The sequence below is a fragment of the Dermacentor albipictus genome, chromosome 2, assembly GCF_038994185.2.
Source record: "Dermacentor albipictus isolate Rhodes 1998 colony chromosome 2, USDA_Dalb.pri_finalv2, whole genome shotgun sequence".
In the NCBI taxonomy this organism is placed as follows: domain Eukaryota; kingdom Metazoa; phylum Arthropoda; class Arachnida; order Ixodida; family Ixodidae; genus Dermacentor; species Dermacentor albipictus.
The window spans coordinates 199690809-199714518 of record NC_091822.1 but is presented as its reverse complement, the minus strand read 5'-3'; the positions used below and the strand labels follow the sequence as shown (position 1 = coordinate 199714518).

At 43.9% G+C, this 23710-nt stretch overlaps 1 protein-coding gene across 3 annotated transcripts in view; it reads right to left on the bottom strand.

Annotated features, from left to right (window-relative positions):
* Positions 1–3083: 3083 nt before the first annotated feature.
* The window catches only part of homer (protein), a 41879-nt gene continuing 21252 nt past the window's right edge, over positions 3084–23710 (bottom strand). For all 3 annotated transcript variants that reach the window (XM_065435354.1, XM_065435353.1, XM_065435355.1), the window contains exons 3-5: positions 21790–22308; positions 20141–20206; positions 3084–4743 (exon numbers count right to left, since the gene is read on the bottom strand). In XM_065435354.1, the coding sequence (XP_065291426.1) occupies positions 4567–4743; positions 20141–20206; positions 21790–22308 (762 nt within the window). In that variant the 3' untranslated portion in view covers positions 3084–4566. The remainder of the gene's footprint in view (positions 4744–20140; positions 20207–21789; positions 22309–23710) is intronic.

Sequence of the window (23710 nt, the reverse complement as noted above, 5' to 3'; positions counted from 1 at the left end):
TTAGTCATGAAACGTTTCGGAAGAGTCGTGCGCGTGGCCGCGCGCCGGAAAGTCACCCGAAATAAAGAAATATCACTCGGACGCGCGCTGCTGCAAACACTCGTGCCGAATACCTCGTTGAAACTCTACTGGTAGCTCGACGTCGGCACGGTGCCATAAACGTGCGTAGCGTAACACTGCAAAAGTGGCCAGGGCAACGTCCGAGATGTCCGGGCTGCACCATGATCCAGGCAGTTGCCGCCGTTTATTGATGGCTAGCAAAGTTAACAAAAAACCCGTGCAGCACGCTTGGGCAACACTTCAATACATCACGTCGCTGACGAAGTCTTCTTGCTGTGTAGGTTAGGTCCTCACTTGCTGGTGGTGGCAGCGCATGCCTGACTGCACGTCCTCGTAAGGTGCGGCAACACTGGCTCGATACGACACCGACAAGACGCTCACTTCAACGATTGACCAACTATTGTGCGTCACTGAAACCTTTTTATCATACCAGGTCCACAACGACGCAATCGACAAGCGCGAGTTGTACTGCAATGGGCTTTCTTGTCGATGACGCTAGCAAAATCAGCGTGCCGACCATCGCTCGACCGAACCCTGCACGATCGGCCGTCGAACCGACAAGACAATAGCCACAGTGTCTTCACTTGTATATATTATTTGTGCTCGAAATGAGTCAAACACGCCTACCAAGTTGAAATGCACAAGCTTTAACCCTGTCAAGCTGTGCCCGTGAAGTTTGAGCCAATGTCGATCCTGTTCAGCGAAGGTTAACCTGGCACCGTCGAATTCGTGCACCCGCTGCCAGCGGACCTGAGCTGAAATTTAAGCAGTTAGGTCGAACGAAAGTGCTTCTATAGTTAAGTTCTGGCCTTAGCTATTTGAAATCAACTACGCCTCACTTCGCACGGCACGTACACAATAAGCGGTAAGCGGCTACACAGCGCTGTGCCAACATCTGTACATCACCGTACCTGTAGGCTGTCGGCCGCATTCGCTACGTATATGGGTGGGCCTGTACATGTTGCTTTGCTGACACATTTCTCAATTTCAGAGATGCACTAATTGCCTCTGCGTCAAGTGGAAAACAAGAGACTGTGTACTCGGTATACAGGAGCATAAACAACACTTTGCTCAGTTATACCAACGCCGTGTGAGCGATGGCATCTGCGCGTTTTCGTGAGAGAACAACATGGCCTACAAATGAGCACTTATGCAAGCACAGTTTTCTCTAATGCTCTACGGCACACTAAAACTGTAGGTATGGTGGAGTTAAAGAAAAGCGAGAATGAATGAATTAACAGCTCAAATGTTTCTGGATCACAGTTACTGTTCTTTAAGTGGTTCAGTCGCTCATATTCACTTGTCTCAGAGTGTAACAACACGGCACATATGTGCAGATATGCATGTTTTGCTACGTTTTGACACTATTTCATATGAGCGATGCACCTTTTCCACAATATTTGATGATAACAACGATCCAAAGCTATAGATGTTGATGTAAACAAGTGCACCGCTTTGATAAATCCGACGCAGAAGGCTGCGCTTGAAGACTTCTTGAATATGCGAAATGTCTAAATAATGTGTAAGAACAATACAAAAAGCGATGTCCAAGTGCAGAAATCAGTGACAAGTTCTGAGGCAGCTGCATCGCCTAATGGAACTTGACATGTCTTTATCAGCTGCATTGTTTGCACAAGAGTGCACTCAGGCCTGCTCACCCAGTAGTCGGTGAGTGCTACATGGCTTCCAGGAATGGCATGCTCTCCTGAAGAAGCCAATAATAATGATACGCAATCCACAACACGCACAATATAACGCACACTCAACGTGGGCGCAGGTACACAAATCAGCCAGCGAAAGCCCCAAGACCCTTCCAAAACGTTTTCAGCAGTGCGCGGCAGAAGGCAGCACAGGAAAATGAATAAGGCGGATTGGCTGCTATCTCCCTCCCCCTCACCTAATTACGACAACCGCTGGACCGAAATGAATGAAATTTGTTGTGTTTGAGAAAGAAAGTGCTAGCGACTCTATGGAGCAGAATATTAGTTTAGGGCCTAGAATCTTTTCACAAAGATTTCCCCAATATTGGAAAGAAAAAACACTGAAGCATGACGTTGACAAATCAAACTCTGCACCAAAAATAGATATATTGCAATTCTGTAAGCTGCATCAGTTAGAGCATCTAAAGCAGAAAAATTTGATAATTTTACACTTGTGTAAAATTTTGACAATGTTTACAAGTATTTTGCAAAAGTCCTACTCGCAAATTAGTGGTATATTATGAGCAGTGTCTATTTCATCAATTTTGTGTGCTTTAGATGTATTATTAGACACAGTTTACAGAAGTGCGACATTGTTTTTTATTGCCAAGCTAGAGTTGAAAGCTTGGGACATGAGTTTTCAGATTTTGCCATTTCCAACAATTATTGTAAAAAATATGACCTAAATGAAAAAAAAATCTGCTTTCTATTCACTAGATCTAAACTTCTTTTAAATGCAATAAACCTTATCAAAACCGGTGCAGTGGCTTCCGAGAAAATGATTTCTCAATTCCTATGTATTTAGACAGGAGCTCCCAACATGAAACTTCCTTTTAAGAAAAAAAAGAAAGTTCACCCAGTATTACACAGCCAGACTTCAGAATAACTGATCATGTAGTCCAATAGAAAGCAATAGAATTTGCTGATGTCATCTGTTGGAATTTCCTATTTTCAGGCTGCCAAAGGAACATTTTAAAGCAAGAACGATAGCTCACGATGAATTATTACAGTATTTACACAATTATATGGCTTGGCTTTTCTTTTTTTGAGAAAATTCATCGAAGAATTGCTTCGGAGGTGCAATCTGATACGAAACTAAAACCAGAACTGTGTCCGCAACAGCCTACCGTCAGAGCCAGCTTAGCCATCGTCATCACCAAAAAAAAACTAAAACTAAAACTGTTTTCACACAAGCTCTATTTAGTAAGAGATTGAGCAAATCAAACGAAATTTGACTAACAAAGAGCACTCAATAACAAAATTGAGAAATATAGGAGAGTCCCTCCAGTATGTTTTTCATAAGACCACAGGAATAGTACGTCGTATAGTTGGGAAAATATATTACATGAAGATGTTTAACATGTTCACATCACATGGGGTTAAGCTTCAGCAACGCTAAGGATGCGAAATGCATTCTCTGTCCACAATAGCATCCAGTCGAGGAGAAAAAATGTCAGTAACATAGCCGCATTGAATTTTCAGCATGAACCAACTAATTCAGTTTTCCCTACTCATACACACTGCTAAAACTTCAGAGCAAGCTGTGTGTCAAATTAATGCAATGCTTCTCATGATAGCAGATGTTTGGTGTTTCGTACAGAGCTGGAAGTGTTTTTGACATTAGAACATTTCTTGTTATGAAGGGCACAACCAAAAACACTTACATAAGTCCAGCAGTCAAACTCAAATGTCTTTCAGCATAAGGTGATATACACAGAACATGCATTTACTTTTGCACAACGCACAAAATACAAGTTTGATATCGTCTTTTATTTTTGTATATTACTGTACACACTTGACAGTGGTATCCGAAATGTATGTTACCCGTCAACGCAGGAATGAAGTAGAAGCTGAAATGATTTCAATATATGCGTACCTCTAAAACTCACATATCCGCAAATGCATCGGCAAGCCAGTGTGATGCAAACTAAAAAGAGATTCTTCAGGTAATACATGTGACAGTTGATCTCGCGAGTCCTCAGCACCAATGTTGGCTGAGATTCTGCTCATATGAGAATTACATTGGCTCCAAGGGTTGAGATTAAATGGCAATTGTTTTTTTATCATAGGCCGAGGGCAGTGCATTGGGGTCTAAACAAATACATGGTGTGGCAAATTGGTGTCACGTAGACACGAGAAAATATATATAATAGTAAAAAGTGGCCTGTAACAGTCCACTTAAGAAGGCTTTTACTTTATCTCAACAAAACGTCTAGCTATTTCATGAATCTTTTAATGTGGAATCCTGGAAGAGCATGTCTCCAAGCTTATTTCGCAAAAGAATTTGTACAGCTTTTCCATATTGCTGAATTACTCTCATGCCGATAGAATGTTACAAAACAAACCTCGCAATATCACTGCGAAAGCTCGATCAAATCTGCTGCCTAAGTCACGTCACTGAGTTCTCAGGTTTGACACTGACAATTTAATGAGCAATGACTGGTTTACGTGGACAAACAGCACGTGACATCATCCTAGACCAAGACTGCCGTGGCCACACATGCAATGTCCAGGTGTATACAACTTGTTTCTGCCGACAAAACTGCCTGCACAGTGCTGCTGGCCAAGCTTTTGTTGGCCATCAGTTTGGAGTAGATGAGCCCACGACTCGCGCACAAGACCAAGTGAGGAGCCTTCCCTCTTGCTTAGGAAGGGGGCGGCGCTGAGCAGATCTTGCCAGGCCTGGTGCTGGCTAGCATGCTCTTGGCTCGTGAGTGGTAGGAGGAGGTACTTCCCTCGCCGGGACCCTTGTTGCACCTCCTCCTGACAGGTGGGGCTGCTGGTGTGTCAACAACACCGAATGGGGTCAGGAGGCAGACAGTAATGCAGCCAGCTCATGCTGCAGGTCACGCAAGTCATGCAGGCGGTGGGCGATGCGTTGCGCCAGCTGTTCCCAGGCAGCCTGGCGTCCCTGGGCCACACACAGCTGTTCCTGGAGACGCTGCGCAGCGCTCTTCAGCGCCTCATTTTCGGACAGCAGTGCCTGGGCATGTTGCATGCCACGAAGATTCAGTAGGAGCATTGCAGCAAACTGAATAAGCATACATCATGCCCGTGTTGAGCTTTGCTTAGCTAAAAAGGCTGCTGATAAAGTTAATAGGTGACACACTGCAATGGTGAAGCATTGTAGCACACATAAAAGAAACACAAAGAACAGAAGAATGGACACCACGGGCGTTACACTCACAAGTGATTTACTGCAGTCCCCTATACTCTGTTTCATACATAGCAGGCAACACTACGAAGGCTAGAAAGACTGCTGTGACTGTTTGACTAAAAAGTAGTGCATCACATATGAAAGAAAGATGTTAGGTATGCGCCATGTAATTCGATGTAAACACCTACATTGCAGAACATGATGTATTTATTGTATGAAATGCATTGGATTTGGACACACAGAGCTACCCCCAAAAGCTATCTAACACCAAACGAGTGGAGTAACATGTTTTCAGTGGTGGAACAGCCATTTGATCTTCTGGCACAGATCTTGGAGCAGGCAAAACGCTGATTTGGTGCAGCAATAAGCATTTTGGCACAGTGTCAGACGTAAATCTTTACAGCATATGGCCTTAATAGTAACTGAGATAGTTGACAAATATAGCAGAGCTGGCTCTATGCACATAAATGCAGGCATTCAGTATAAAAAGTACCATGCTAAATGAATTTTAATTGAATACCTTTCCTGTGCGCATAGCCAAATATAATGTTCCGTCTATCATTTCAACTTGCAACACGCATTTGCACATTCGCACTGCTCCAAGTAAGCACAACTACATCGAAGTTACACGAAGGACGTCCAGAGATTTCTTTACTGTTACCATGCAAAGTTTCTATGGCACAACTATGCACTGGGTGATGCAAAAGTTGTTTAAGCCTTTAAGTGTCGTGAACGAGCTCAGCTCATCAATGCTATTCTGGTTAACTTTGCTTTGGACGAGCTCAGTTTGTCAACGGCAATAATTCTGTTTTCAAACCGATTTGAATGAACTCAGCACGTCCACTTAGTTTTTCTTATATTACACAGACGGCTGCAGTGCTAGCATTTGAAATCCACGGTTATATCACGCTTCTTATTGCACACTCCAGGCACATTTTTGCCATTCCGTATAAAGTTCAAGGGCAATAACACCGTCATCGCAAGCCGTATGCTGTATGTGCGAATGAAAGCTTGTGAGGGGAGCTAACGATCGCGGCTCAATCTGACGCGCGCAAGGGAGGAAAGCCGAGAGCAAACGTGTCGTCTTCTGTCGCATGAAAACCCGTGAGGTGATGGGACGTAGGTAGTGGGGTGTTGTTCACCAGCAGCAACTGTATTTCACGACCGCGTGTAAGGGGAACCGATGATCGCAGCACAATCTTGCACGCGCAAGAGACGAAAGCAGGGAGGCAGAGCGAAAGGGAGGGGAGGCAGCGTTCTACTTTGGCAGCAACTGCGTACTTTGCATGGTTGCGTGTGCCCTATATTGAAAGCAATTTGCAGGTGGCTCATACCTTGGTATGTGCTGTGTTCTTGCTGCTCAGTCTTAATTGAAGTGACAGACAGCACGAACGTCACTTCACTCGCTGCTGCCGCGCTTCCTCGCACCAGCATTTTGACAGCGAGTGTCTGCGGTCATCGAGTGTGATGTGTTCATGCTTGCCTGTGCACACTGACACCATGCTTGTTAACTTAGTAAGTGAACGTTTCCAAGTTTATATGGTCGATAAAACTACTATCCTTAGTTATTATAGCTGGGTACTAATTTGCTATTGCAATCGATGCTTCACCTTCTGGGCGAAAATGCAACTTTTTTGTTTTGCTGCATTTATTTCAGTGCCTCAAAAGCCACATTAATTCAGTCTTCGTTTTCTGCAACATAGGCAGCAACCATTTCATCAGCAATGGAGGGGCGCATTTATTGCAGTCTGTTATCTGCTATATATATGGCAGCACTTTGTCAACGCTCAAAGATGCCTCCCAACCCCATTCGATTTTTGGAATTGAGCGCCTTTAGCTCCTTTTGGCAGATTCGGAATGATGGCATCTGCCACAGACAGCTTGCGCATGAGTCACACGTGCAAAAGTAAGCCGCTGCTTGGCTCTGACAGTGAAAGCGATGCAGTAGAGCTTTTTTCTTTGAGCGACGAGAAAGACTCGACTGGAAAGCAGCGCCAGAAAGAAACTTGGATTTCATGGTGCAAGCCCTGAGGCAAAGTCTCCGGGCCATTCTGTGCTTGAAGGAATTCCACATAATTTGTCACCTGCCTTAGAAGTGCAAGAATTTATTTATTCATTTATTTATTTATTTATTTATTCATTTCATTCACAGTACCTTTAAAGGCCCTCAGTTTAGGGTCTTGCATAAGGGGGCAGTACAAACATAAGACTGATTACAATGCAGTAATCGCAAAAAAACAAATGGACGAAGTACACAACAAAATTATGCTACCAGAGTTTAGCTAGTAAAAAACAATAAGTACAAAAATAATTAGTTATAAAAAGAAATCTCATGCACAGAGCATAATCAAATGGTGAAAATATGCACGTTCACAAGACCATGGTATTAATACAGATACTTAATAGTAACTCACAAGCACACACACACACAATAACAATGCAACTAATTAACAGTGCAAAGCATGTTGTGAAAGTTTACAGGGTCAGGTTCAGTGACAATATCAAAAGGCAAGCTATTTCATTCAATGATGGTGCGGGGTATAAAAGAGTGTGCATATTGTAACGTGTGACATGGTTTGTGCTTGATTTTGAAATGGTGGTCCCGGCGTGAAAAGACGACAGGCAGTTACTGAAAGAAATGGTCATGAAGAGAAGTTTCAGAAAATATTCGGTGAAGAACTTTGCTTTGTAGAATAGCCGACTTTCAAACAGGGTAAAATGAAGCATTTTCCTCGTTTCTAACTGTCCTGTAGTAGCAATGACAAGTACATGTACATTGCATAGTGAAGAGGTAAAAATCAGTTTTCCACGCCAAATACATGAAACAAATTGGTTGAAAAAGCTTTAGAAGGGTTTCTGATGGAGTGAAGCTTCAAAATACTGTACATTTCTTCCTATAACCCGCACCCCCAATTACTACAGTCCGGAGAGATAAAATATATGCACGTATTATCCACGGAAATATCTGCATACCTTAAATCTTTGGAGAAACGTCTCCAAACATCTCCATCTATGTCGTATCTTCGGCCAGCGGCTCTGGTCATCCGTTCTTTAGTGAGCAGACAAAGCTAGATTCACACGCCAGACGTTACTGCGGATGAACCAGTCACATGATAAGCTATGTGAATCAGATCACTTCACGGCTAGCACTCACACGACAGTGGATGACAGTGCAGACGGAGCAGCCCTTGCATGGGCAACGACGATGGAGCATATGCGACCAAGCCGAAAACCCCAACGGTGATCTGGCTCACCATTGTATCGCGAAGCACTTCTCGCGGACTGAGGGAGCGCCGCAGGAAAGCGTGACCTAAAGGCTAAACCCACGAGAGCGATTTTGTGCGTTACTGTGACAAGCGATGGCTTCGAGCGACGAAACTGGCTGTCGCTCTAACAGATCGCTCGGCCTTGTCAATCAATTGCTCAGAAATTTGTTGCTCATCGCCCGGAACTGCTATGAGCGACTAGCCAATAGCACGAAGCCAAAACTGTATGTACGTACATCACTCAAATACTACCGACTGTCGCACGGAACGAGCAAACAATTTAATTTTTATACATGCAAAAATAAGAACCTACTGCAAGACCTTCAGAAATATTTTATGCTGCTTTTTAGAGTAAAGTACATAAAATTAATACAGCATGCGTCATGCTAGTTTCGACATGTATTTGCTGCCCTCATACCGGCAACACCGGGGAGATGTCGCTCAACATTATCGCTCGCATGGGGTAAGACATGTAGGCGACGAGCAAATGCGACAGCCATCTTCATTGCGTCGCTGTCGTGCGAGATCGCTTGCATGGAAGAGCCTGCGCGATTCCCTTACTAAACCCAAAATTGCCACCTCTAAAGGGAAAAAGAATGGGCGACCATCATGAAGGAGAGGAGGAGGAAACTTCAACACGCAGGAGTGGGGAGAGGGTGTTTCCTAGGAGATAATGAAACTCTGACTGGCGGAGAACCTTGCCTTGAGGTGTGGCCTCACGGCAGTGCAAGCCACACTTCAAGGCGAAATTCATGTATACAGTCGCCTACTGATTTTTCGGACTCCAAAAATTCGGGCATGCTCGATTATTCGGCCTGCTTCGCGGCACCGCCATTCTCCTCATAGACACAATGTATAACAACTGCCGAAAGTTCGGACACCTTGCAACCTCTCGCCAGATTTTTCGGACACTCCTTGAGCCAAATCGATCGAGAGCACCATGCACCGACTCTAACTGGTGCATGGTTTGACTTGCTGAACGCCATTTTTGTTTTGAATGGAGCCTCCTTGCTGCCCCACGAAGAGGCACTACTGTAAATCCCCACCCATCATCATCATTTCTGCCTGGTTTGTGGCTACAGCAGTTCCGGTCTCAGCTTAGTAAGCCATGTCAAGACAATCCAGCAGCCGATTTGTTTCTTCGTGCACAATGCTGCGAGTAGGCCATGTTTTTCGTTTGTGCGACTGGTGTCGGCATGACAGCGTGATGATGTTTGCTTTGTGTGCTGTGTCGAGGTTGCGGTGATCTAACGTGGCATATGGAAACATCCCGTCAAATGTCTAATGGCACCGACAGTGCCTGCGCAGACTGCGCTGGGGAATGCCGGCAAGCGGGTGCCGGGAGGCCTAGGTTTTGTCGCCTTCCGATGTGCTCCCTACTAATACCGAAAATGTTCTGCAGAGACCTGCGCAATGGTTGCATTGCGATTCCAGACACCGTCTCATCTGACAGTTTCACAGTTTGTACTGAGATTCAGATCATTCGTCATGTTTCTGCTGCACCGCCGGACAATGATGCCCAGTCGGAAGATGACGCACAATGTGCTACGCTGCCATCGCATGCGGAGCGTGTACAAGCAGTGACTGTGCTTTCAGTCACCTATAGTGACTGTACAACCCTCTCCGAGATTCATGCTTATCTGATTATGCATAAACGGAACAGCATGCAATGGCGCATTCACGATTTCTTCAAGCCTACTGCTGAGCCCGAATAAGTGCGTGGAAATATGGGATTTATTTATTTTTTTTATTCTGCTTTCTTGGACGCCTGTTCATTTGGACATTTCCGCAGTCCCCGTGAAGTCCAAATAAACGGTTGGCGACTGCAATCCGTACCCTGACATTACTGCTAAATTTTTGGCAATCTTAGAACCGGTTATATGAGCAAGAATATGCTAAGCCATAAAAAGGAAAAGCGGACAAATTCTCGCAGAAACTCCTGTAGGAGTTGTCTAAGTATGCATAAGCATTGTACCATTTGATCATCTCCACGCAGCTCAGTGTCATTATCAATGTCATGAAGCTTGATCCAGCCAGTACAATCGACAGCTCTGCGGTGACACAAACTGCTGTTGACAGCAGAGCAAGGTGAACTGATGACACATGCAAACTACTGCAGGTGGCGGCGCCAAGTGCGCTGATGGCGTTCTGATCATTATAAGCCATTATTGCTCTTTAGTGCATTATCCATCCACATCGAACCATTATGAACCGTAATCAAACATACCCCGGTGGCGTATGGTACGGCCACGCAACCCCTATCTTGCGAGCAATCTGCGATGGGGGCATATTGCGCCACGTGCTGATAGCTTCATGTGCTGTGTTCTCGCCGCTTAGTTCACGTTGAAGCGAGACGCGTGGGCCTTATCTTGAAAGCGATCTGCAATGAGGACACAGTGCGCCGAGCGCTGTTCTTGCCACTTAGTTCGCATTGAAACGAGAGGCAGCACGAAGGTCAATTTGCTTGCTGCTGCAGGCCCTATCTTGAAAGCGATCATCTTACGTGATGGAGGAACAGGTTTCCTCCTTAGGTGGGCACAGAAATGCTTACACATATAATAAGGTCATTTTGGCCAAAATAAGTAAAACACTGAATCGGTTAATAGAAGAACGATAGCATCAGCTATATTGATCACTAGGACGATTCAGTTTATCTCCGTGATGATGCTGATGATGTCGCGCCTTTGGATTTTGTTTTAGTTTTACCAGTGAGGCAGCTCTTATGCCAAAATTGCTTGCGCAGTGCAATTTGATACGAAAGCGAAACTGCCTTTGAGACAGTTGTATGCTTTAGCGCATAACACTAATTTATATTGCAGCACAGCTCACTTTAGGAAACTGGCCACCATTGTGCAGCACATAATAGACCACCGCCTATTTCTCTTTTTGCTAAATAATGGAGTGCGCCCAAGATTTCTACTTAAGTTATACATTAGTTTTCTACTTTGAACACACAGAAAGCATTTGATACAGATGCATGTTAAAATCAGGCAAGTGTTGTCGAACAAATAAGTGGGGTGTGTTCTGGCATTTTCTCTGTATCTTGCTTAATTCAACCCGTAGGATAATTCTACCAGTTTTGTTGGTCTCGTCACGGTCAAATTAAAAGTTGACTGTGCAAGCTATTAAGTTTAATTTATGTTTTCGTTGTATTATTGTACTGACAGGGCTAATGAAATTTTTGTAAATGGTTTGCACAATAGGCCCTCAGCTATGAGTCATAACATACAGATTGTGCGTACCTATTGAATCAGACATGTAATAATAAAAAACTTGGAACCATGACCAGAGCAATATATGTTGCTTCAAAAAGTCAATAATTTGTCAAATACTTAACATGCAAAGGATCGTTAATGAATCCCAGATAGCTTAGCAATGTCTTTTGAAAAGAGAATGACTGCTAGTGTGACTGTTTGCTAGTACAGTAATAAATTTAGTTTTTTTTTATTGGCAATGCAAAGGGGGCGCTTCAGAACTTATTTGTTCAAACAAATATTTGTTTTAAATTGAGAGTGTAATCTATGCACTCAGAAGTATGGTGATTTGATGTGATAGAAGGTGAGAACAAATGATAAATGGGTATTTTCTGTGCACTGAAAGCGACTACATTTTAAGCCTATCTCCCAATGCAGACAAACTGTGATAACACAAGTAACATGACGTGATTAATTTTGCTGCATTGTTTTGTACTGATTCAATTATGTGGTTTCAATTACCATGGTGAGGATATCAAATGATGGATACATATTCTAGCAACAGCCTGTTAAAAAGATATATGCTTAAAGTCCGGCTTTGCTATTATCACTATTTGCAAGGTATAGGTGCTGTCTGAGGAGACCAAGCAGTGGCGGAACAGCTGCGCCAATTGCACCAAACTGCACCGAGATAGAGCCTTTGCGCCATCCTGTGCCAAAACAGCATTTTAGCAGAAAATTTCACTGAGACTGCGCCAAAGCATGAATAAAAGCTAAATCCTTCTTCCATTGATGCTTCACAGCTAACAAAACAGAAATCAAAACCAATAGTGCTATCATCACCATCATAGAAGGAAGCAGAGGCCCAGCCACAGAGTATCTTACTGTATAATGAGAAACACTGTGGGCCTTTTGGAGTTGTCCGGTTCGTAATTTGTGCATTTTTCTCTGACAAAAAAGCAATGTAGTGCTGCTGTACCGTCTGGCTGATGCTTTATTTTGGTGTTCATCTAAGCCCACCTGGTTACACGGAGTTTGGCGAAGGAGGATGTTACATTTTAGGACTAAAGGTAAACTTGTTCTGCGTTTATCGGTGACAGCGGGGCTTTGCAAAAGAGCCGCTGCGATCAGAATCGCATGTGGTGCATATTTAAAGGGCCCCTCACCAGGTCTGGCCATTTGAGCTGATAAGCGCAGTGCATATACTGCACAATAACAATCATGTCTGCAAGGTATTACATTGCTACGCACCGCAGAAAGGTCTGTAATTTCAAACCAAATGCCTTTTTCACTTCTCCTCATAGCCGCCATGCTCCAAGCCTGAGGATGACGTACACATGCTAGTGCTCCTATGTACATGTGTTTGCACAGTGACGTCGCTCGTGGTGACATGCGACTTCGAGAATTATTTAATGCAACATCTGTTATTTGTGTAATATGCTGCTTGAATAGACGAACTAAAGCTTAGAGAAATAATAAAACACCCAAACTGAATGTCTGCATGTTTTTTTTTTACTTTGCACCACAGCAAGAGAGTTGTACTCCCGTTTCGTCTGCTTGTTCCCACTTCATGCACTAGCACGCACAGAAATCGAAACCATGTCATTGTCTACCGTGTTCCAGAGCGGGATCATGCTCTGTGATCCGCTCGTGTCTGCCTCACTATTCATGTAGCACTGACTTATAGTGCTAGCCAGGTGTCTTCATGCACAGCGTGCAAAATCATGCGCTGGACAAAACGAGACAATCACAACACCTTACACGCAATTCCGTCAGCGGAAATGTGCCACACTGCAAAATGAAGGCAGGGCCGTGACGTATGTGTCACGTGATCCTCGATGTCTGGTATGGGAGAACACAGGGAAGGAATTCAGCTTTCAGAGGCTAGAAGGGGCAAGTGGAGAGAGTGTCTCGCTTGGCAGTGGAGCTCACTTCCTGAAATCATGGGTTCGCGACCCTGAAATATTTCTATCTTGGCTATTAATGAGCAGATTCGAAAAATTTTTGTGGAAGAACGCTCCCTAGAGGACACGTAACAATTTCCAGTGTATAACCAAAATTTGCTATGGGGCCTGGTGACAGGCCCTTTAAGAATGGTATTAGCGAATGTGGCACAAGGCAAGCCACTATGATGGGGGCCGCCATGTTAGTTTGAAAATTTATTTAACATAAATACTGTATACTATACAATTACGTTGATGCAATACTTTTGCATCGAGTTTGTGTCGATGCGCTATGTTGGCAAAATAGCGCTGGCGACACAAACGCAAAACAGTATTCGTGTCTTGAGCATGTGCTGCAACACTGACACTTTTCTTTTTTCCGGCCGACCCCTATTAGAAAATTCCCTAATGTGCATGGCATGACATGAGTATTTTCAATGACGTCATGTTGAGTGCAGGTGTGCGTACTCGATCGGTGTTACAGTGAGCCTTTCTCACATGCCTTGACTGTTGCACTGTGTTGCATCCTGGGTGAATAAACGCGCGTTTGTTGACAATTTGACTGTGGTGCCTTTTCTGCGCTGTATTGACGAACACGGCCATAGCGCCCTTTGTGCGTTGCAGTGTGGAGGAGCATTGCGTCCTTTCCTGACTTCGCTTGCAGGGTAAGCCTTGCGCAAACCTGTCTCCACAACATATAGACTATATCAGTTAATATCTGTATGGTATATGGTAAACACACATGTGTTGGACCCTGCGTCAAAAGTGCTTGCTGCTGCACCAAATCTGCTTTTTGGTCATCTAGTTGTCTCTACTCTGTACAGAGCAGCGGTTGAGGAGGACATCAAGGCACCCTAGCAGTCACCAGAAAGGAACGCCCCTCCTTTCTTGCCTGACCCCTCTGCCTCGCACGCCACAGGAGAGGGCACGCATCTGGGCCGTGTTCCTCGCTAGCGCACGCGAGGTTGAGCCGCGTTCACCGGCTCAACCTCCCTAACTTTCACTCACACAGAACCTCATGGCGATGGCGACAGCAGAAATGTGCCTGGAGTATCCATATAATTGCTATCGCAATAAAAAAAGCAACATTATTATGCTGCAAATAACATAAAACCAAATTTTGCTTTGTGGTGAGCAAACTTCTCTAGTACAACATTTTTGCCTTATAGTTTCATAACTGCAGTTATCTAATGTTGACATGAAGAAAGGAAAGCTGCTCGACATGCTCAGGGAGCAGCGACATTTTCCTGCATGTAACAGTTCCTTCACACATCGAAAATGTGTCTGGTATCAACAGGTATCTCTTCGCAAATCAAGCCAACAGTTGCCACTAGGCTTATACCACCACTCCCATGAATCTTCTTTTTGGCCCAAAATTGCATCATGCACATATCTTTCAACCTGTGCTTGTAGCAGTGAAAATTGCTGCAACAAGCAAATGAAAAATTGCTGCTGGTTGATGAAATTATCAAAATCTTTCCACAGTGCTCATGTGAAAGTAACATCATCAGAAGCTTTCATAGTTGCAAACATATCTGTGTTCCTTGGTGCTGACAGTTTTCTTGCTTCTCGTAAAGCAAGACGTTTAATCCAGTTTGCCATTGAAGTATCCTGGTGGTACAGAACTATTTTACAACAAGGGTCTAAAAACATTGCCAAGCTTGCTACTTGGTCAAAATTGTAGGTTGGAAGCAGTGTTTTTAGACATTTAGCCAGATTAGTAGTAGACACAGAGGTTTCCACTTGGTGGCTGGTGTTGTCAAGATGCATGAAGAGGCGGCACAGTGTGGGTGAGCTGATAGGTAGATAAATATCCCATCTATGCAGTTAGACATATGAAGTGCATGGTGGATATCCTTGACAAGTCCAAAACAGCTAGGTCGAGCATGATCGGTGATATTGAAAGCCAGATTGATCTTCAATACGAAGTTATTCTCCTTCATACAAATCATGTTGTGCATAGTCAATCACTACTTGACCTTCTCGACAACAAAATCATGATCAAATGCTGAATGCTTGATAGCTATCCTGTTAGAACGAACATCCCCTCCCCCACTTCCATGCATGCCCAGAATAAACACTCGGATTACACCAGTTGACTGCTATGCTGTCTGTCTACATTGTGCCATTAGCGACACTGCTTCAATTAACAGAGAACAAAAGCATTTGAGCATGCAGTTAATTGTTTTTATGTCTTACTGCACTTTTCTGTCAAATTTTTAAAACGAATAAGGAGCTCAAACGTGCTTTTAATCCTTTCCTTAGTAGACATATGACTACATATGACCGGCCCTCACTGAAAGTACTCAACACAAATTCTAGAAGTATATTGAATGAGGTGACCGACTTCGAGGCTCTGTTGTTTTCTTATAATCCAGTTATTTCTATCTTGACCTATTTCTACCTGGTTGAACCTCGCAATTTAAGACAGTGAATTTGTCCCGAATATATGCAGTGCATACAGAAAATATAGTGAAGGAAAAGGCGGTGGAGTATGCATGATTGTCAAGGACTCTATCCACATAATCAGCATGCCGGAAGCACCTAACATTGAATGTGTGTTTTGAAGGCCTATTATGCCAAGGTCAGGTATGTTATCGGAGCCATGTATAGACCCCCTGTTTCTTCTCTTAATGTACTAGAAGGCATTACTAACTACCTGAGCCCATATGTGAAGCCTGGTGATCTTGTTGTCCTGGCAGGCAATTTTATTTAGAGTAGACCAGTCTACAGACTGGTCTACTCTTTTGCTTAATGATCCTAATGACAAATCTGGAAAAGCTGTGTTGGATATCGCATTTACATTTGATTTGCTACAAGTTGTAGACAACTTTACAAGAATACAATATACCTCTAAGTCGATTCTTGATTCATTCTTATTTAGTTGAGTTATTAATGCTAACTACAAATGGAAAATTATTTCTGGTATATCCGACCATCATGCAGTGTTACTTACCCTATCTAACATTTCTCTAACTGAAAGATGCCAGGCATCTATTTTCCATGACTTTTCTCAAGCCAATTGTGTCTCTATTACAGATCTCCTGTCACAATTATTTAGATTTCTTGAACAACGATGATGATGTGAAAATTGCTGCCACAAGCAAATGAAACATTGCTGCTTGTTGAACTTTGGGATTGGGATTGAATTGGGATTGTTTTAAAAGCCTCATAAGTGAATGTATAGATTGTTTTGTCCCATGCAGAACTAAAAAGAAGCAAAAAAAATAACCCCTGAATTTCTCGGGAGACGCTACAACTCGAATGAATTAAAAAGATTACAGAAGAGAAAACAGTCATTTTCAGACCAAGTATCACAGAAGCAAATGATTTCTGCTATTTCTTCTCAAATAAAGAACCATAGTGACCAAGACAAACAGCATTATTATGGAACATCACTGCTCAACTTTATTTCGGCGTCACCTGAGAAATTTTGGCCTATCTCCCCAAATCTAAAGATTGTGAAGTGTTTGATGTAGCCGGCGCACTAGTAAATGATGAAAATAAAATAGATAATGCATTTAATGAGCATTTTAAATAGGTATTTAAGCACGATAATAGTGTTGTGCCTAGTTTTGATCTCTCTACCACCTATTGAAGATGTAGTCATAAGTGAACAGGGTATTTTCAATAAGCTGCTCAATCTTGACATTAACAAATCGTATGAACCAGACAACATTCCAAATTCGTTTTTTTGAAGATGTATGCCATATGGGCCGATAAGTACCTCCATGTTTTATTTTCAAAGTCATCGCTAGAAGGACAAGTGCCAAGTGATTGGAGAATTGCCAGGTTAAAATCCCTTCATAGAAATGGAAATAAATGCATTGCTCATTATAAACCAACCTCAATAACATCTGCAGTTTGCAAACTACTTGAACGTATCATTCATAACCACATATCGGAGTTTCTTGAAAAACATAAAGTACTAGCTGAATACCAGCATGGATTCAGAAGGTTTTCAACTTGCACGCAGCTTGTGGAAACGGTGCATAATTCTGCAAACTTAATAAATAAAGGATACTAAATTGATGCATTCTTTATGGACATTGAAAAGGCTTTCGACAAGGTTTCGCATAAAAAATTGCTGAAATAACGCTACAGAACAGACAACTTGTAACTTGACTGAACGCTTATCTTAGCAATAGGCAGTGATATGTCGTTTGCAAAGATCACCCGGCAAGCCAACAACCAGTTGACTCCGGAGTCCCACAAGGCTCTGTGCATGGGCCGTTACTATTTTTAATATTTACCATAGTTACTCGAATTTAGGCTGACCCTGATTCTAAGCCGACCCCCTAAAGTCCGAAGCCAACCAAAAAATATATATATAACCTCGAATGTAGGCCGAACAAAGAAAACGAGGACAGCGTTCACAAAATGCAAACAGCATTTATTGAACCTGAACGGGCAGAGCTCATTCAATGTCATCATCGCTGCTAGACTCATCGCTGTGTTCCTTGTCGCTGACACCTTCAAACAGTGCACTATCTTCGGTACCGTCAAGTGCCTTAGATATGTTGCACTTTTTAAAGGTGCGCACGATTAAAGTACCTGGGATGTCGTCCCACGCTGCAGCTACCGAACAAAGTTGGTCAAAACTGTCTCCACTTCGTGGTGACGGCCTCCTTTCTTTGGTCCACTAAATGCCATCCTTGTTGCGGCGCACGCAAAAAGCTGCTGTCGTTGTCCCCTCCAACGACAGACGTCTCGTCGACGCCGAAGTCTCGCCCGGCTTGAAGGTTTGACGATCGATACCTCTGCGTCTATCACAACTTTTCGATTGAAAGCGGCACTGTAGTGGCATCTCCTGCTTGGTGCCATCGCGATAACACCACGCCACATACTGATACGGCTGACACGACACAGGTCAAAATGGCGACCTCACTTGTGTATAGTTGGCTACTGGCACGTCTAGTAGCGGCTGCTATACTGACTTTTCTAGATGGCGCTATGTATGCACCATATTTAGCAGTCTCAATGAAAAACTGGCGCGGTTTTTTATATCCTCGAATCTAAGCCGACCCTAGACTTTGGAATATGATTATTTGAAAAAAAACTATCGGCCTAGATTCGAATAAATACGGTATTAACGACATTGTACGCCATATCCCTGTTAATATAAAACTGTTTGCTGATGACTGTGTACTGTGCTCCACTATAAAAAAATTCTGCCAATCCTCTAATACTAAATGACGCCTCTCAAAAAGTTTGTGATTGGTGTGAAGTCTGGCAAATGTCCATTAAAGGGACACTAAAGGTTAATATTAAGTCAATGTGGACTGTTGAAATACGATCCCAGAAACCTCGAAACGCTTGTTTCATGCGAAGAAGAGACTTATTTTAAGAGAAAATGCGTTCTGAAGCATCCGCATACCTCTAGCACAGTTCAAATCGCCGCCCTCCAATTGAGGAGTGGTGACGTCATGGTCTCATAGTGACATTGCGCCGTCGGTGAGTAAAACGGTGCCCGCAGACGGCGCTATGGCTTTTTTGCGCAAAACGCAAACGCGCAGCCAGAAACAGAGCCAAGACAGAACCGACAGTGCGAAAATGGAACTATGGTGGCTAGTGGAAGGGAAGCACGCGACGATAAGCTGGTTCTTTATTTTATGACACCAACTTTGATGCTCACTACAATGGACGACCCTGACAACGACACATTGGCTCGCGATGCTGGGCTCGACTTCAGCGATTTAAGCACTGATGAATGTGACCTACTGCTGAGGGCTTGCGCGCCGGCGTCATTGCGTACTACTACGACGGCAAATGTATGTCACGGCTGCACATATTCGCACATTTGTAGCTTTTCCTTCGTGAAAACCAAATGCCGCACTCACCGCCCCGTCTTTCACATGCAGTTGTTCTTGTGCTTCGGAGAATGCAGGCAAGACCGACGGAACAGCGCTACGGGAAAGCATTGCTTTGAAAGGCACTCCACACGACTTCAGTAAGTCGGCGTTGAACTCGTAATCCTCTGGCATAAGTGCAGTGAGCACACTATGCAATTTTTCAGCTCTTTGCCAACGCGCTGTGGCAGAGGTACGACACTTAACTGCTTTGAATGGAGAGGTTCACTCGTTGGCACATTCGTTGGTGTGATAAGTAACGTCGGATTCGCCGCTGCAGCTGCCCTTGGCCAAGTTCCGCGGACCGTTCGCGCATCCCACGACATCACATGGACGTGGCATTCTCCCTGCTTGTTCCAAATGCAAGCTTCGTCAGCCAGCAGAACCAGCGCAGCCCAACGCGATAACGAAGCAACTGAAACTCCGAAGCGCGCGCGGCACAGAGTCGAGCGTGAAGAGTCGAGTGAAAACGAAACTTTTCGACCACCCATACTACTGAAGGGTAACGTCAAAATGTTATTTTTCTTAGAATCGAACAGAGGAAGACAAGTAGCATTTTCTTCTGCCTTATAACCTAATGAAATTATCTTTTTAATACGAGTAGTTGAGTACTAGTGACATAAATTATGATGAGGAGTGCCTACGTCATCGGCCTAATACCGAAATGTCGCTGGGGGGTCTCAAATCGTGTCATGCATTTACCTCAATTTTTCAGTTACTAAAGCTCTGTTTGCGATTACATTGATGCCTTAGACGTTCTAGAGCATTGCTTTATCACCTTAACTTGACTTCATGGTAACCTTTAGTGTCCCTTTAACATTAACAAAACAGTCTTCATGACCATTACAAAAAAGATAAGCCCTGTTGACTGTTGAATTTTGTAAATAATTCTGCTAAAATCACCAGAAAAGGGATTGCGGTATAAATAAATAAATAAATAAGAGGATGAGCTGAGGGAAACAGGCACTGACCTTCAGCCTCTCATCTGCTTTGCCTGGCGTTTGGTCCTCCAACTTTCGCTTCAGTGCCTCCAGCTCCTGCAAATGGACAGATATATGAGATTCAGATCACTCTTCACCACTGCTGTTGCTGCCTGGACCAGCAGAAGCTCCGAGAACATCAGAAAATTAATACCACTTTTTCAGAGGAATTGGTCATAACATGTAAGTGAAATGCGTGTTCCAAGAAGCAGTGCCAGCTTTATTGCACAATCATGAATGCAAATCTCATTCATGAATACAGTTCATGAGTCCATAAATATGCAGTCATTTATGAATTACAGTTTCACTCAAAGGATGAAGCAATGACAGTGATAGCAAGCACACAAGGCCTGTGCTGCTGCACAGCATGAATAGCACCCTGGAGGCTACCACGTGTCGCACCCAAGTACATCCGATGCAATGGTGAGTACATATGTGGCAAAACTGCATTGTTTGAGCTCCGGCAGCATCGATCACCAGCCCCCATACATGTTCAAGGGTGAGCAAACGCATAAAAATACTATCAGCTGTGGCAGCGCTACCAAGCGGTTACGGATGTCGACAATCACCTTCAAAACCACACCACGAACATGCAGGAAATGCCATTGCCCGTAAACGCCGACTAGGTTAGACCTCAAGACACTTCCAAGCGCTACCATCTTTACCACCCTTATAGAAAACAAATGATACCTAAATATGCTCATCTCAACAAATATACGTCAATCAGAGTTGGTGCACGTCGAGTGGTTTGGCCAGTTGATAGTCAGCGGTGTTCTTGTTCCTTTCTTTTATGTCATCCTCATACAAAATTAAGCTGGCCCAACCAACCGGTAACTAGTTAGTGGTGTGTTTATGGATAACCTAAGTTCAATTATGCCTTTGACCCTTTGATTCCATCTAGATGTGAACTTTATTGTTCAGCTGTGGCCAGTAGTACCAGTAGTAAGCATCAAAGCTCTGCACACATTGAACACACATAGCACAAACAAGAAAAAACTCCTCGCGATTACTGCTCAGCATGCAATGCATCCCTTCTACAACTAGCAATTGCAAACAAGTGCACTAGCATGAACAAGTGGTAGGCAAGTCATAAAGAGACAAGTAGCTAATATTGTACTTTCCTAGGCACAATATTTGCCCACCTTACACAAAATCACTTTGTCCAGCTACAATGAGCCTGCAGTAGTGGTCGTGCACTATGATCCTAGCACTCCCCTAGCACAAGTTTTCTGTAAGGCAAGATGGATACCTAATTGCAAGCTTTCAAATTTTTTTTCCTAGAATTATCATGCAAAGTAGCAAATAAAAAAGGAGTAGAGGATCAGCATATACTGTATATCCATAGTATTTGACTACACCATAAATATCATCTTGTATCGAAGCACCTACATTGATGGAGATTTACATCCCAAAGCAACACAAGGGCTATTATAGTTACCATAGTGCATGGCATGGGATACCAGAGATTCTTAAGACGCACTCAAAGTGCAACAAACAAGCGTTTCTTGCATTCTGCCACCATTGAAACGTAATTACACTTACTGGAAATCAACCCCGCCACTTCATGCTCAGCAGCAGATTGTCACAGCAGCCACCACGGCCGGTGATGCAGCTGCTAGAAAAACAGAGAACATGCTCACTTTGTCCTTCTGCTTGTGCTCTCGATCTAGAAGCTCAGCACGGCTGCGCAATGTGGCTAGCTCCCGGCGAAGCTCCTGGGCATCGGGGGCACTGCCAGCCTCCAGATCCAGCATACGGCCACGAATGGTGGCATTCTCCTCCTTGAGCGCTTGCAGTTGCCGCTTCCACTCCTCTACATTGGCCGTGCTCTCCTGCAAGGCGCATGTGAGCCGGCCGTTGTTGTTCTTGAGCGTCTGAAGCTCCACCTCCCACTTCTTGGCGTTTGCCGAGCTCTGTGCCAGCGCAAGTTTGAGCCTATCGTTTTCATAGCGCAGCTGCGCTTCGGCCGTTGTCTGGGGCAGCGACGCCTTGGCTGCTGCCTGCTGGTGCTTGGGGCTGCCACCACTGTGAAGCGCCGTGGGGTCCCCCCCGCCAGCCTCCCCTCCCTCGGGGGGCCGCACGGCCGCCACACCGTTGTTGCCAGCCTTCTGGGCAGCCAGCCGGGTCGCCTCTTTCACCTCCTGGAACTTCTCGATGAACTGCACATACACATACAGGAATCTCATAACTACTGCTGTGACAGTTTTGCAAGTCAGAGCCACTATTTCACTTGTAGAGAAAGAGCAAGGTTGTTTCAATAGGATCTGGAGAAGTTAGCCTAGCCGACTGCTTGGCCCATTACATTAGATCACAAGCATAAAGGACAAGAAAAAAAAAAAATTGTGACATACAAATGCACAAGCTAGAGGCAGTTTGACGGGGTCATTAAAACCTTTTTGTACCAATGACAACCGCAAATGTCAAGGAAGCAGTATAAAAATAGTTGACAACAATACTTGTCATAAGCAAAACTACCTCACGATAAAGTGCCGATAAGTATATCTATGTATAAGAATAAGGCAAGGAGACACAATCTCTCCAATGTTTTTCACTATGCTTAAATAAGTACTTAAGCTATTAGAATGTGAAGGCTTAGGAGTGAAGATGTACCTCAATTATCTCAGCAACCTTCAGTTTGCAGATGACATTGTCCTGTTCAGCAACACTGGGGACAAATTACAACAATTGATTGAGAACCTTAACTGAGGAAGAGTAAGAGTTATGTGTGTCTCTGCACATTAATGTGCAGATACACACATAATGTTCAATAGTCTGGCAAGGGAACAAGAATTCAGGATCGCCAGACAGCCTCCAGAGTCTGTAGAGGAGTACATTTATCTAGGTCAATTACCCACAGGGGACCCTGATCATGAGAAAGAAATCTGCATAAGAATAAAAATGGGTTGGAGTGCATATTGCAGGCATAACCAAATCCTGACTGGGAGCATACCATTGCCTTTGAAAAATAAAAGTCTACAATAATTATATTCTACCGATGCTAAGATATGGGGCAGAAACTTGGACGTTAACAAAGAAGCTCGAGAATAAGTTAAGGACCGCACAAAGAGTGATGGAATGAAAAATGTTAGGTGTAACAATAAAGGGGCCCTGAACCACCTCTCAGGCTTGGTGAAATAACATAGTCCATGGGTAGCATATGCTGCTGTGAACATCTCAACCAAGTTTCGTAGTCGTACGTGGTGTGTGGAGCTCGCAAGCGGATTGCGAAGTCACCTTTCTCTCAAATGCTCTTTTTTTCAACAGAAGGCCCTGTCCTCACTCTCTTCTAGACACATTATTTTGTCCTCGGATGCACTATTTTTCCATTCCCTTAGACGACTGCTATTGGCCGACAGCTGACATCAAGCTGCGGTCGGCTACACAGCGTAGATACCATGGCCGCCGCAGGGTGGTGCCACAAGCCCACTGGTAAGTGCACAGTGACGGGCTGAGGACAACCGCGTTTGGCTTACCTTTAGCAAGTCGTAGGCACCAAAGTCAAGATTCAAAATGAAATTTTAACTGCACGCCATGGTGACATTTAGAAGGTGGAGCGTTGCA